This window comes from Conger conger, chromosome 16 (genome assembly GCF_963514075.1).
Source record: "Conger conger chromosome 16, fConCon1.1, whole genome shotgun sequence".
Taxonomy (NCBI): Eukaryota; Metazoa; Chordata; class Actinopteri; order Anguilliformes; family Congridae; genus Conger; species Conger conger.
In genome coordinates, this window is record NC_083775.1 from 8,588,554 (window position 1) to 8,603,057 (window position 14,504).

The 14,504-nt window shown below is 46.0% G+C and overlaps 2 protein-coding genes across 3 annotated transcripts in view; one reads left to right on the plus strand and one right to left on the minus strand.

Moving 5' to 3' along the window:
- The window catches only part of LOC133114291 (large ribosomal subunit protein uL3), a 294,631-nt gene that overhangs the window by 26,490 nt on the left and 253,637 nt on the right, over positions 1–14,504 (minus strand). The gene's annotated exons all lie outside the window — the stretch shown is intronic.
- The window catches only part of tab1 (TGF-beta activated kinase 1/MAP3K7 binding protein 1), a 16,978-nt gene continuing 9,074 nt past the window's right edge, over positions 6,601–14,504 (plus strand). Inside the window, exons 1-10 of the mRNA XM_061223554.1 lie at positions 6,601–6,750; positions 7,926–8,056; positions 8,191–8,344; positions 8,842–8,919; positions 9,510–9,648; positions 9,975–10,091; positions 10,813–10,924; positions 11,938–12,082; positions 12,752–12,965; positions 13,463–13,642. Of these exons, the coding sequence (XP_061079538.1) occupies positions 6,718–6,750; positions 7,926–8,056; positions 8,191–8,344; positions 8,842–8,919; positions 9,510–9,648; positions 9,975–10,091; positions 10,813–10,924; positions 11,938–12,082; positions 12,752–12,965; positions 13,463–13,642 (1,303 nt within the window). The 5' untranslated portion in view covers positions 6,601–6,717. The remainder of the gene's footprint in view (positions 6,751–7,925; positions 8,057–8,190; positions 8,345–8,841; positions 8,920–9,509; positions 9,649–9,974; positions 10,092–10,812; positions 10,925–11,937; positions 12,083–12,751; positions 12,966–13,462; positions 13,643–14,504) is intronic.

Here is a 14,504-nt window from a genome sequence, read left to right on the forward strand (position 1 = left end):
AACATACAGCAAAAGATGTCAGATCAAGTAAACGGCTGGGTTAATTATATAACGAGCAGCAGGAGTATGAAATCAAGAATAGATACAGCCCTGCCTGCACACCCCTGCACTAGTGAGTCCGATGAACTAACATTTTTAATACTGACTAAACTCAAATGACAACTCGAGCACTCCCTTCTCCCTGAGACCTGGCTGGGCCCAGGAGAGGCTGTAGGGAGGTCAAAGGTCAACCTGTACTCGATGGGTTTGGGCTGCGGCACCGTCCTCGATCACGTCGCTGGTGCTCCGCAGGTCTGTGGCCTTTCGCCAGTCGGCTGTCTCAACCCGAAATCGCTGTCATTGGGTGAAGCGGAAGGCTCTGGCCGAGTGTAATCTGATTGGCTGCCCGGCCCTGTCAGCCAATCTGTCCATCATGACATACTCTTAACTGGCAAGTGAATGCAGTTGGCGGCGCCAACTAGAGGCCACCGAAGGTATGGATGTGAACACACTCCTAGCGCAGCACACAAAAGCCGTCGCTTAGCGACTCCATTCGAGCTAATCTCAACGCTTATCCCCCAAAGTGAACTGCCAGCTCAGTACAACCAGTGCTTTGACTGGGGGGTCCCTGCTTAATCATAGAAGCTTCTGGAGCCTGCTTACTTACAGTACACCACCTGCCGGCCTAACTGCTGTTCATGCAGACAAACCAATAACTCAGCATCTTATTTATTGATTTATTTTTTTAAATGTTATTTATGATGCATTTTTAAATTATGGCAAGTGTGAATGAAACATAGTGCAACTGTAGATTTTGGAACTATGAAATATTGAAAATGAGCATATTATAAATGCTTATCAGTGCATTTTACAGGGAAATGTAACACAAGCCCACATAAGTATACAGATATGTATGTGTGTGTATATACTTGTATACATTTACATATTTATTTGGCTGGTGCTCCCATATTACTTTTTACATTTCTCTAATAAGCATACATACATACATGCACACACTCTCTCTCACACACAAACACACACAAACACACACACATACATGTAATGAATAATAAATACATGATTATGTGTAGAAGAGAGTCTGCAGAGATATGACTTCATTCTGGGGCTCTGATTCCTTTATAGTGTGATCATTTGTTTTGGTTCAGGTAACATTTCCTCTTTGGATTTTGTTTTGTTCTGTTTTTGCTTTTTTTACTTTCTAAAGAAGAAGTTAGATATGGAAACATGTAACCAAATACAAAACTATTTAGACTATTTATAGGAGCTGTATGATCTCAAAATGTTGCTATCAAATGGAGGGGGAAAGGGTGTATTTTTCGATGTGAGATAAGGTATGAAAATAATTAGTGCGTTCAGTTGATTAACTAACACGGTTAATTCTTTCCTGTCTGTTGGTTGTTTGTGAGCAATCTAATATAGATGTAATAGACTTTGTTGGGAGAAAAGTGAATAAATGACGTTGTCTCAATTTTCAACCTGTGTGGTTGTTTTTTTTGTACAGGGGGGTGAGGTGGGGATTGTGGGTTGTTAACATGACAGTTCACTTTGAACATGCCTCTCCTCAACAGAAACCATGTTTGTATTTCAAAGCAAAGAGACGTATGATGTGGCATGATATGATATGATGATGAGAATGTTTCAGGAAGTAAACAGGAAGTTAACTTTTTCTCTGAAATACAGGCACACATCAGTCAGTGTTTTAATAGTGTTTCAAGTATTGCTTCCAAGAGAGGAGTAGATGTGAGTTGTGAGATGATGGGATCTAATACACTCACTGCAAAATTGAGTCTTAACAAGCGTTTTTTGTCTTGTAATAAGACTTACGATCTTTTTTTTTCTCTCTCAAGTAAAACATATTACCTTGTTTTAAGTTACTGTTTGCTTGACATGTGAAATTTCCTTACGCCATCGGCAAATTCAGAAATGAGTCAAACAGCCTTACCCCATTGGCAATATGTTTGTCTCATTTACCAAAAAAGTAAAACGAAATAAGATTTTATGTCTTAATACAAGACTAAAATACTTGTTGAGATTGACTTTTTTTTCAGTGCTTTCCATGATAACTCCTGGCCAACTCAAAATACTGCACATCAAAAAATTTAAAATTTTAAACATGTCGGTGGTGAAATTTCATTAAGGGGAGGGTCCTGTCGTCACTCAAACCTGCTCTAAAATACAGTACAGACACGAGACACACTGTTTACATGTGCTTGTGTTCACTGAAAGTCGTACTGTTACCACAGCCACTCACACCACTATTATTGTAACTCTGCCCTGCAACAGGGCAAATAGCAAAACTTAGAAATTATTTCCATTTTCTATGGTTGGCACATCTATGCAGAAACTTACAATGTAATCATGGAAAGGTGCGAAAAATTGTTTTGCGAAAAAAATGCACATTCACAGTTGCATGTTAATTTTAGTCCTTTCTGGACATCACATGAAAGCATAACTGCTCCATTTAAAAGAAGGGAAGGAAACTACGTAACAGCAGACAGCATATGCAAACACTGACCCAAAAATCATTTTAAAAGTGGCCAAATATGCTAATATCCACCGTTCTTACAGAATGATGTAAATTTATCCCCATATGCTGGGTGTGGTGCCTTACCTGAGGTCACACAGAAGCAACAAAAACAGTAAAATAACTGTGATAAAAGCAAGTTTCTTAAAGACATATGCTGTATTCCTGAGCTCCCCAAGAGATTATTACAGAAGAATATGGTGAAGGAGGTTTTACTTCCCCCTACTTGTGGATACCAGTACTGCAGCTGAAGCAGAAGAACCCGGACAGGGCATTGGTCAGAGAGGAGCGGCTCTTCTCGGGTTTATCAGTGGCACAGAGAGAAGCAGAGTCATCCAGTGAATCTGTAGACCAGCGAGAGCACAGCACATCCACTCAGGGTTGAGGCTGCAGTGACCCCCCTCACAGTGGCAGATACATTTCTTAGTCTACACTTTTCACCATGGCACAGACGTGCTTAGTACGGCCATGTTTCCCACAAGCATCGTGCGGCAAGACTACAACGTGAAGAGAGGCTTGACTGAACACTGCAGTCGGCGGAGTGCGGCGAGTTACCTTCAACGATCAACGGCGCCACTGAGTTGGCGAACATCTGAAAATGAGGAGAAGAGAACACCAGTGGTCATCATCATGGCTGCACACGACACGCTCTTTTCCACTGGCAAAAATAACATTCTGATTTTGGTGTGACCCGGTCACCCCCACAGCGTACCCGCGTCAGCCGAAATGGCGGCTTGGGCAACTTCTGCTTGCTTTTGGGCTGTGCCCTCTCTACACCCGTCAGCTCACTGGCCAGAGAAACCTGTTGAACAGAGAAGACGTGTTGTGGTGGCGGTGTTATTTGTTATTTAGCTGACGCTTTTATCCAACTTACGGTTGATTAGACTAAGCAGGGGACAACCCCCCCCCCGGAGCAATGCAGGGTTAAGGGCCCAACGGCTGTGCGGATCTTATTGTGCCTACACTGGGATTCGAACCACAAACCTTGCGAGTCCCAGTCCTTTACCTTAACCACTACGCTACAGGCCACCCTGTCCTTGATCAAAGTACTTAACCTGAATTGCTTCAGTAAATATTGGGCTGTATAAACGGATTGCGAGTAGAACTGTAATCTGTGTAAGCCACTGAGGATAAGAGCATCTGCTAAACTCTGAACTGTAAATGTAATGAAAATGAAAAGGTGGGCCCTGAAAGACCTTAAACCCTATTTGCTGTGTATTAGCAAATCTCTTCCTATCTGGATTAATGGAAATGCAATGGGCTGCGTCTCTTTCCTGCCTAAATATTTCCTTTGCGTGCCTATGCAGAGACAAAGGACTGTTAAAGAACAATACAGGTACACACTGAATACCTGAATCACTCACTCACTATGCATTACATTACATTACATTACAGTTATTTAGCTGACGCTTTTATCCAATGCAACTTACAGTTTTACAGTCAGTTAGACTAAGCAGGGGACAATCCCCCCTGGTGCAGTGTGGGGTTAAGGGCCTTGCTCAAGGGCCCAACAACTGCATGGATCTCGGCTAAACCGGGGTCCCAGTCATGGGTCTTCCGGATGCCAGTCATGTACCTTAGCCACTAGGCTATAGGCTGCCCCCTGAAAAAATACATTTGGCAGCCTGACAGTTTTCACAGACGAACAGGTATCCCTGCTGTGATTGGCTGTGCTGGGGAGCAGTGCCGAATGTTGGGGTACATAATTAATAATAATAATTCCTTGCATTTGTATAGTGCCTTTTCTCAAACTCAAAGCGCTTTACAGTGATGATCGGGAAACTCGCCTCAACCACCAGCAATGTGTAGCACCCACCTGGGAGATGCAACGGCAGCCATTTTGCGCCACAACACTCACCACACAAATAAATGAGGGGATGATTAGGAGGCCGACTGAGAGAGCCAGTTGGGGAATTGAGTCAAGACGCCGGGGAACCCCCCTGCTCATCGTGAAGAGTGCCATGTCAACGGTAATGACCACGGTGAGTCAGGACCTTTCGCGTCTCATCTGAAAGACGGATACCTGAGGGGCGTCCCGGGGGGACGGCGCCAGAGCGGGCTCCTCCTCCAGGGCGGCCAGTCCGCACGGCCCCCACAGAGTCGTCTCCGACGGGCAGAGCCTCAGGGGGGCCTCCGCGGCGGGCGGGGCCTCCTTCAGGTGGGTGATGTTCTCCAGGAGGTTCTTCACCACCTGCTCCACGAAGCGGTACAGCAGCTCCACGTGGCGGCGCTCGGCCGCGTCCAGGTCCATCAGGGGCTCGGCTCCGCAGCGCCGGGACGCCAGGATCAGCTGGGTCGCCTGCCGCACCAGGAGCTCAGCGAAGCCCCAGATCCTGACGCCCATGCAGGACCCGTCGTCGTCGGGGTCCTGCATGTAAACGGTGGTGTCGGGGTCCAGCGGCCCCGCACCGGCCCCCCTGGGTTTGGGGGACCGGGGGGGGCCCTCGGTGAACGTGCAGCCCGGGTCGCGCGCGGGAGAGGCGCGGGCGCGGTCCCGGCCCAGGCCGATCAGCTCCTTCCCCGTCTCCTCCATTATTCGGCACACCAGCCGCTTAGTCTCCAGTTGGAGCTCGGCTGGGAAGAACTCCGGCTGAGAGAGACGGAACCAGACACCTTCGTCTTTTCACACGCATACATATACACACACACACACACACACACACACACACATACATACACACAAATACTGTACACATACATACATACACACAAATACTGTACACATACACACACACACACACACACACACACACACACAAAGACCTCAAACAAAATAAGGTGTTACGGCATCCCTTCTTCTGGCACTGTTAAACTAAAACATCAAAAAACATCACAAACATCAATTTGAAAAACAGGGACATGGGTTCTCTTAAGACTCAAAAGCTCTCAGGTGAGAGGGTGACCATGTTTCTCACCCCCACCCTGACCTCTCTCATTCTTTTTCTTTCTTTCTCCCCATTTCTGACACACTGATACACATCAATTCCTCATCTCTCTCATACACAGACACATTCGGTTACATGAACATGCACATATTACATTATTGGCATTTGGCAGACGCTCTTATCCAGACATATCCAGACATATTAAACATGATAAGTGGAAGCATAACCCAGCTGGTATTGCAAGCAGGTCATAGGGAAAGGTATTACTTTATGACTTATTAGGCCAAACTAAATAAAATATACCAAATGTGCATGTCTGCTCTGCCTTACTCCTACAGCCTCCGTAAAGTGATAACACACACAATTTGTTTCTACAGGATAAGCTCTATGTGTTTATATGGCCGAGTTGGTCATCCACAGTAATTTGCCCCAGGCTATGGTCGTAATATATCTGCATTCAAACTGTGTAAGAAATCTTAGAAATTGGGCACATCCTGATGCTGCTTGTCGTCTTACAAATTCGCTTGAAAATTAACGAATGCAAAAAACAATTAACGAATTCTTTTTTTAAAGAGGGCGATATAGCTACGTCGCAGAAACCATAAAATCAGATAATATCAATTCTATCGGCAAAATAGTTTATAAGAGCTGAAATAGGAGAAACACTTACATATTCGTACGAGGACTGCATTGTTACTGTTTTCAAGAGTACAAGACATGCATGTTTAAAGGCAGTGTTTACTTCCCATGACGTTGCTGCTATTTATGTGTGAATACCAAGGTTTCCACGTCATAAGACCCAAGCATGTTACAGTTAGAATGACGAAACAGTGGTGCTTTGCGATGTTTCTCTGGCCCTGGGCTTTTTCACACAGGGTCAGAAGGGCACGCCCAAGCTGGTCTAGCTGGGTATGCTAGTGGTAGAAGCTTGTCAGAGCTTCAAAACGTAACGTCAAACCATGTCAAGCTGGGAGCTGGTCTGAACTGGGTAACCAGCAAAACCATGTCAAGCTGGGAGCTGGTCTCAATTGGTCAACCAGTAGCTTGAGCTGTTTTTTCAGCAGGAATGGTCTCTCGGGTGATTCTAAGGAGATATGGATTAACAACAAACATTATTTGGCCACTGGTTAAAATAAGCAAACATAGTTCCACATAGTATACTGTGCAGCTTTGGATCTCCATTAGATGGAGACAAATTACAACTATTAACGTTACAGTGTGGGTGGGCGGTGCTGTACTGGAAAAAAATGGCAGAGCACTGCGAACTTGTATGAGAAGAGTGATGCTGGTGAGCTAGTTCCGCTTAAGATGGCGGCGCAGCGGAGGAATTTAATGCAAAGCGTAAGATAACAATAAATAATTTGTTTGGGTGACTTCATGCTGGTTTCGGATAGCTATCTGGAGGAGTTCGAGATTAGTATGCGTTTATGTAGATCGTTTTTTATCGCTGTGGCCCTCAAAGACGTTTGTTGACGTTGTATATGAATCTAACTGGCTAACATTTTGCAGCCACTGCTTTTCTTGTTGTCTTGCTAAATCAGTCATTCTACCTAGCGAAGTTCAGTCTTTTATTTATGTATATGGGGGCGAGGGCAATTAAGTGTGCTTGTTATATGCAAACCAACATTATCCATAGTTTCTGTTTATGCAAGGCCGGTGATGTAAATTAGCTTTTGCTCACATGAAGGGCTGATTGTAGTGGGATGTAGCCTAGCTAGCTAGATAGCTACAATTAGCAAGACACTGCACTGTTGGGCAGACACGAAGTTGGGTGTAGTTTTAGTCAACTAGCCAGCACAGATACCTTGTATTTGTAGATAGCCAAGTTAGTTAACTGGTCGGGTCATGCTTGCTTATAAAACTGAAAGGTTGTACGCGTATGAGGAATCAAAAGATACAATACTATAGCTAGGCTAAGTTAACGTTAGTTGGCAAACTTCCTGATTCATAGTTGTTAGTAGTTATAGCCTAGATAATATGCTGTTTTGTTTTACTAATGAATGATTGTATTTTTATTTTTTTAATAAAAGGAACTGTTTTATATGTCTGTATTATTTAAATGCTGCCTTTATAAACGGGCTTTATTTAGCTCAATTCACGCCCATCACAGTATATTGCACATTTGAGAAACACTAACATTAGACACGAGAGACATCTCGAGCACAATACCTGCTAGTATAATAATAAACATAAAATATATTGGCATATCGTTCAAAAAATGTAAAATATATGGCAATATGTTGATCCTTCCTAGAATATGTCTTGTATTTTTTTTTTTTTATTATGAAAGTGATTTTTTAATATATTTTAAGAAACGTCTCTTCAGTCTTGGTTACTACAACTACTAGTAAAAATGAAGTAAAAGATGATACTGCTGTGCTAATGGCACAGATTTGTTTGCTTTTCTGGGATTTCTGGGTCTTTAAAGCCTATTGGCTAAATGACGGGTATCTATGCACACATTGCACAGTTGCTCGGTTAAGTTAATAGTCGTTGTGGTTTTTATTTCCGAGCAGCAGCAGAGCTGGACTGACGACCTCCCGCTGTGTCAGCTGTGTGGGGTGTACACAACAGCCAACTGTGTGTACGGTCCTGACGGCAAGAGCACTCAGAGTCACCCGAACGAGGATGGGCACTTCAGATTCAGGTCAGTGACGTGAGAAGGGAGACCGTGTTCCCAAAATGACACGAATCAGTGAATAGTCCTTCGCACATGCGACTGATAGCGCTGATCAGGTATTGCCTCCTGGCCCTCACCTGCACGATCGCGCTGCATTTCAGAGGCGAGGACGGCTGCTTCCTCTACGGGGTGTTCAACGGCTTCGATGGGGGCCGAGTGGCTAACTTTGTCGCTCAGCGCCTGACGGCTGAACTGTTGCTGGGACAGCTGAATTCCAGCCACACCGACGCAGACGTCAGGAGAATCCTCTTGCAGGTTGGTGAAGAGCGGGTACTGCTATGGGGACACAGGACACGTAAAGCATCGTCAGCCTAGCGATTCTTATGTCCAAAACTGTGATGCTTCGCAGTCATAACATTGCTTTGTTAAATTTCTGCAGAACCTTCCTAATGTAAGCTGTAACTGGCACACGTTATATTGATGATAGAAGAATGTAGTTAAAATTAGGGTTGTATCGAAATAGAAGATCATTTTTTTAATACAATAAAGCTAGGTTTAAGGCCCGTATGAAGAGGTAGCATCCATAGCATGAGGCAACAGATCTGAAGCACTGCTCATGCTATAAATGAAATAAAAATACAATGCTAACCATATAGACTCATGTTCTCTGCTCAATAATACGAACACTTCAGCCCCAAAACCGTAATAACATGTACCACATAGACAGAACTGATGATCATTTTGAATGGGATTATTCAACAAGAATTCTCTCTCCATTGCTCCCTCTTTCTTTTTCTTTATTTCTTTCTCAGGCTTTTGATGTGGTGGAGAAGAGCTACTTTGAAACCATTGACGACGCCTTGGCTGAGAAAGCTAACCTACAGTCTGAGGTAAACGCACTTCCTTTTGTTTAGCGTTAGCATTTTCGTTTCAGCTGACTGGGAGCTAACACCAGGCACCTACCGATGCAGCAGCAGACTTCATTGATTAAACTAATTGATTAGGCGTTAAATAATTTCTGCAATGTTCTACTGTTACAAGTAACTGAAAGGACTTGAGCAAAGTGAGGTTCACCACACACAGTTACGTTTCAGTTAAATGCAACAACACAAAAATGACTGCTTTGCCACCTATAGAAGCAGTCATCAACAGATGGGTGTGCTTTACTGAACGAGCATGAAGAGATGAATAACATTTTTGACTCATTTGCTTCTAATCAGCGAAGAGTCCCAGACATTTAGGCTTTGGTAAAGGTGAGGGATAACACCTGTGCTGCAGGATAGCTGAGTGAAGAGCGGATTCAGCGTGTTCTTCTGAACTGCAGTAACAGACGTTTCTCTCTCACCCCCCCCCACCCTCTCTCCCCTTTCTTCTCCCCCACCCTCTCTTCCCTCCACTCTCTCCCCCCTTTCTTCTCCCCCACCCTCTCTTCCCTCCACTCTCTCCCTCCATTCTCTCCCTTTATTCTGTCTCTCTGAAGGGTGTGATGTTTCACCAGATGTCCCCGCAGAACCAGAAGCTCTCGGAGAGGCTTGGTGTGTTGGAGCAGGAGGTATCAGGCGGGGCCACCGCTGTAGTGGCCCTAATCCTCAACAACAAGCTGTACATCGCCAACGTAGGTGGGTGTGGGCTTGTCTGGGGGGGGGGTTCAGTTCTAGGTCTTCCAAACAGCCACAGGCTAAACGACTTCAGGGTTGGAGTTTAGCATACTGTTGTTAATTCTGTAGTACCAGCACAGGGAAATATGACGTCTTAAGGTTCTTTTCATCGAGTGCTTTGGCTGAGGGCTTTGAGAGGTTTAGCTTGGACTTGGTGTCTCAGTACTGAGTTTGTCGGTATGAGAGAGGAAGTAGCTTTCTGTATGTAAGGGAACCATCTGTGTCTGTTCGCATGAATGCATGTCTGCCATTCCCGTTCTCACCCTCCCCTGGTGTCTGTGGGCCAGGTACCAACCGCGCTCTGCTGTGCAAGTCTTCCAGTGACGGGCAGAACCAGGTGATCCAGATCAGCCACGACCACACCACCGACAACGAGGAAGAGGTCCAGAGACTAGCCCTGCTGGGTGAGTTCAGAAGCGGGGGGGCCCTGGAGGGGCGGGGGGCCCTGGAGGGGGTGCTGTCTCTCGAAGCTGGAACCAGTTACACTGTTGTGCTACATTACATTGCAGCTTTCATCCAACGTGGGGTTAAGGGCCTTGCTCAAGGGCCCAACGGCTGTGCAGATGTTATTGTGGCTGCACCGGGGATCGAAGCAGCAGTCACACTCGCTTGATGCTCCAAAAGAAAACAACTGAGAGTATTTATTTTACCAGTTAATATCATCGACCAATGTGGTCGAAGAAGCCCTTTGGTTAAAATAAGTAAGTAAGTAAGTAAGTAAGTAAAGTAAGTAAAGTAAGTAAGTAAGCATCTCATTCCAAAATAAATACTACTATTTGTTTGTTTGGAGCTTCAAGCCAGTGTGCAGTCCTTTTTCCGATCTCACCAGGTACACCCCCGTATTAGCAGCTGTGCTTGTGGTACAATAATTTCTGTTCTTTTGGCCCTGTGCTCCAGCACATCGGATTTGAGATGAAACCGTGAATCAAAGTGCAGACCCCGTCACCTTTAATTTGAGGGAGATGAGCATTAATTGTAGATTTTATGGTATTTGCCTCCAAAGTATGTTGTGAGGTAAGGTCACGTGGTGCAAAGAAAGAAAAAAAAAAAAAAAAAAAAAAAAAAAAACACACATTGAAATGTTTAACAGAGAAGACGGTTAACAGATCAGTATTTGTCCCCCAGGTCTGGACCCCACCCGTCTGAGGCAGGCCGGCCCGATCGCTGGCCAGACCAGCACGCGTAGGATCGGGGACTACCGCGTCAAGTTCAACTACACCGACATCGACCTGCTCAGGTGAGACCCCCCAAAACGGCACACAGGTGGATACTGCAGCATGAACAGATGTGACAGATCCTGTCACATATATATATATATATATATATATATATATATATATATATATACTCATTTATGTGTTCCACATATACAAGACAAGGAGTAACACAACAAAACACAGGAAGAAAACACTTAATACGTTTCAGAATAAGACCAGAATTTTGAAGGAAATTCTAAGAAAATGAATACTGTATTTACACATTTTTGAATTTGAACACGTGCTGGAGTAGCTCTTGTGCAGGACGAAATGTCATGTCCTGAACAGTTGGCTATAGTTTGGCTTTGCTGACTCATCGTGTTACATTGGATAAAAGCGTCAACTAAATAGCTAAAGAGACTTACAGTTGATTAGATTAAGCAGGGGAGAACCCCCCCCCCCCCCCCCCCAGAGCAACGTGGTGTTATGGGCCTTGTTCAAGGGCCAAACAGCCGTGCAGTTATCGTGGCTTGAACCACCAACCTTACGCGTTCCAGTCGTGTACCTTAGCCATGAGGCTACAGGCTGCCCCCCACTCCCCTATTCAGTCTCTCAGTCTTACGGAAGCACATTCTCCTTCAGTTCACTTGTTCGTTGTCATCCCAAACGAGTCAATTTATAATTATTAAAATTAGTCAAGTCACCCTGTGTCGTTCCCCGTCTTTCATTTTGGCATTCAGTACTCTCTTATCCAGAGTGACTTACGCTGATGACTTCTTCTTCTTTTTTTTTTTACGTGGTTAGATATTTTAGTGAAACGAACACAGTGCCGTGCTCACGTTTACAGCGGGGAGTCGCAGCGGTGTGAACTGCCTGTCTGAGAACGTCTGATGCCGGTGCTTGTCATCGCCCTTCGCAGCTTGACGAATCGCGAATCTTTGGTCTGAGCTGGGCTGAGGTCACGGGCCCTGTTCCCTGACCACTGACACTGCGCTGTCGGACGCTGACAGTGTCCCGGACACACTCTCAATCCCCTTTGTTTTCCTGTTACTAGCGCAGCCAAAAGCAAGCCAATCACGGCCGAGCCAGAGATCCACGGCAGCCAATCGCTGGAGGGCGTTTCTGGGTTCCTCCTCCTGATGTCCGAGGGGCTGATCAAAGCCCTTGAGGCTGCCCACGGCCCCGAGCAGGCCAATCAGGTGCGTTCTGGGTCGCAGGACTCCGCCTCTCTGTGAGACGTGATTAACCGCAGTGTCTCTGTACGTAGTGGTTTGGGGTTTCACAGGGACAAGGGTAGCGCGAGCCTCTTTGAGAAATATTGAACACTGCAGCAGGTTTGGTTTGGTTTGGATGCCAACCGCATCTGTGGTGCTGTTGACAGAGTGCCTGAGTGGTATTTCCAAATAAACCCGTTCCCCGGAGGTGATGAAATTTCTCAGAACTGTTATTAACGTCACCGTGTGTTTCTAGGAACCTGCAATTTAGGCGAAGGCCACATTTAGATGGTAAATGTTGAGCAGTGTGTGGGAAAGGTAAACTGCTGATTTAAGAATAAATGAATGAAGCAACCGACCTCAGGTGTACTTTAAAGAGCCAACGCAGAGCCTCTCCCTCCCTCCCTCCCTCCCTCCCTCCTTCCCTCTCTCCCTCCCTCCTTCCCTCTCTCCCTCCCTCCTTCCCTCCTTCCCTCCTTCCCTCTCTCCCTCCCTCCTTCCCTCTCTCCCTCCCTCCTTCCCTCTCTCCCTCCCTCCTTCCCTCCTTCCCTCTCTCCCTCCTTCCCTCCTTCCCTCCTTCCCTCTCTCCCTCCCTCCTTCCCTCCCTCCCTCCTTCCTTCCCTCTCTCCCTCCCTCCCTCCCTCCCCCTCTCAGGAGATGGTGGCGATCGTGGCGGCAGAGCTGGCTCAGCAGAGCAGTCTGGAGGGCGCGGCGCAGGCTGTGGTGGAGCGGGTGAAGAGGCTGCACCACGACGCCTTCGCCAGCGGGAGGCAGCGTTCAGCACACTGCTCCCGGCACGAGGACATGAGCCTGCTCATACGCACCCTCAACTACACCCTGTCCGACTGCGCCCTCACGCCCACGCAGGGTACGAGAGTGTGTGTGTGTGTGTGTGTGTGTGTGTGTGTGTATGTATGTATGTGTGTGTGTATATTTACAAGAGAGAGTGTGTGTGTGTATGTGTGTGTGTGTGTATATTTACAAGAGAGAGAGAGAGAGTGTGTGTGTGTGTGTGCGTGTGTATGCATGTATGTGTGTGTGTATATTTACAAGAGAGAGAGAGAGAGAGTGTGTGTGTGTGTGTGTGTGTGTGTGTGTGTGTATATTTACGGGAGAGTGTGTGTGTGTGTGTGTATATGTATGTGTGTGTGTATATTTACAAGAGAGAGTGTGTGTGTGTACGAGAGTGTGTGTGTGTGTGTGTGTGTGTGAGAGAGAGTGTGCGTGTGTGTGTGTGCGTGTGTGTGTGTGCATATGCGTGGAGCTTGAAAGCCTTTTCAGTGCCAGTGATCAGTCATGCGATATGTTTCCATGTACTTCCTGCTGTGGTGTCAACCTCTTCCTGTTGTGCGTTTCTGGGGCTAGGAGGGCGCCTCTACCCCGTGTCAGTGCCCTACTCCAACAGCCAGAGCACCAGCAAAACCAGCGTCACCCTGTCCCTGGTCATGCCCTCACAGGGCACCCTCACCAATGGGACCACCAACACCACCTCCACACAGGAGGAAGGCACGCCCACACCCAGGTACAGCCCCTCCCCCCCACCCTGCACCGCTGCCTCCGCGTTTACATTCAGATGTTTTTATTTAAAGTTATGTGCTTGTGTAAGTACATGTACTCTACCCCGTCAAAACCGTGTGTGTGTGTGTGTGTGTGTGTGTGTGTGTGTGTGTGAGTGTGTGAGAGTGTGATAACACCACCTCACTGAGTGTGTGTTTCTGTTGCTTGGCACCCACAGTGATTCTTTGTGTGGTTTTTTTTTTTTTTTTTTTTTTTTTTTTTCAGTCTTTGATTTTGGCCTGCTGTCAGGTCCCTGATTCATGCTTTCAGGACGTAATTATTTACGTCTTCGCCTCTCTCCCTGCCTTCCCTCTCTCTCCCTGTTGTCGAGCTGTATTATAATCACAGTGGTCGAACCTTCTCTTTCTGCATCGTACAGAGCTTTCCCTTGCCTTCCTTCCTGTTGTTTCCTGGTGCAAAACCACTTTCACAAGGATATTTCTAAGTGCCTATCCTTGAACAAGAGAGGGCTAGTCGAGCTGTTGAGGCAGTGTGGTTTTAAATTGCACACCGTTTCACCTGCAGCAGCGAGTGCCAACAGACAGGTGTAATGGTGGCATATGTGCTATTTTGCAATGTTACGATTATCTGAGGTTGAAAGCTAATGAGTAAGAGACTCGGAGAGCCAAAGAGTGGGTGACTGCAGTCCAGAACAAGTTGAATAAGGTGCAATTCACATATGATTGGTTGTAAAGCCATGAACACAAGTGTAGTACACAAGGTAGATAGGCCAAGTCTTCAAGTAATAAAGTCAGGAACTACAGTACCGAGGCAAATACAAATTCAAAAGTCCTAGATTAAAGTACAAAATACAACAAGGGGCTAAAGATCGAGTGACAATAGATGAGGG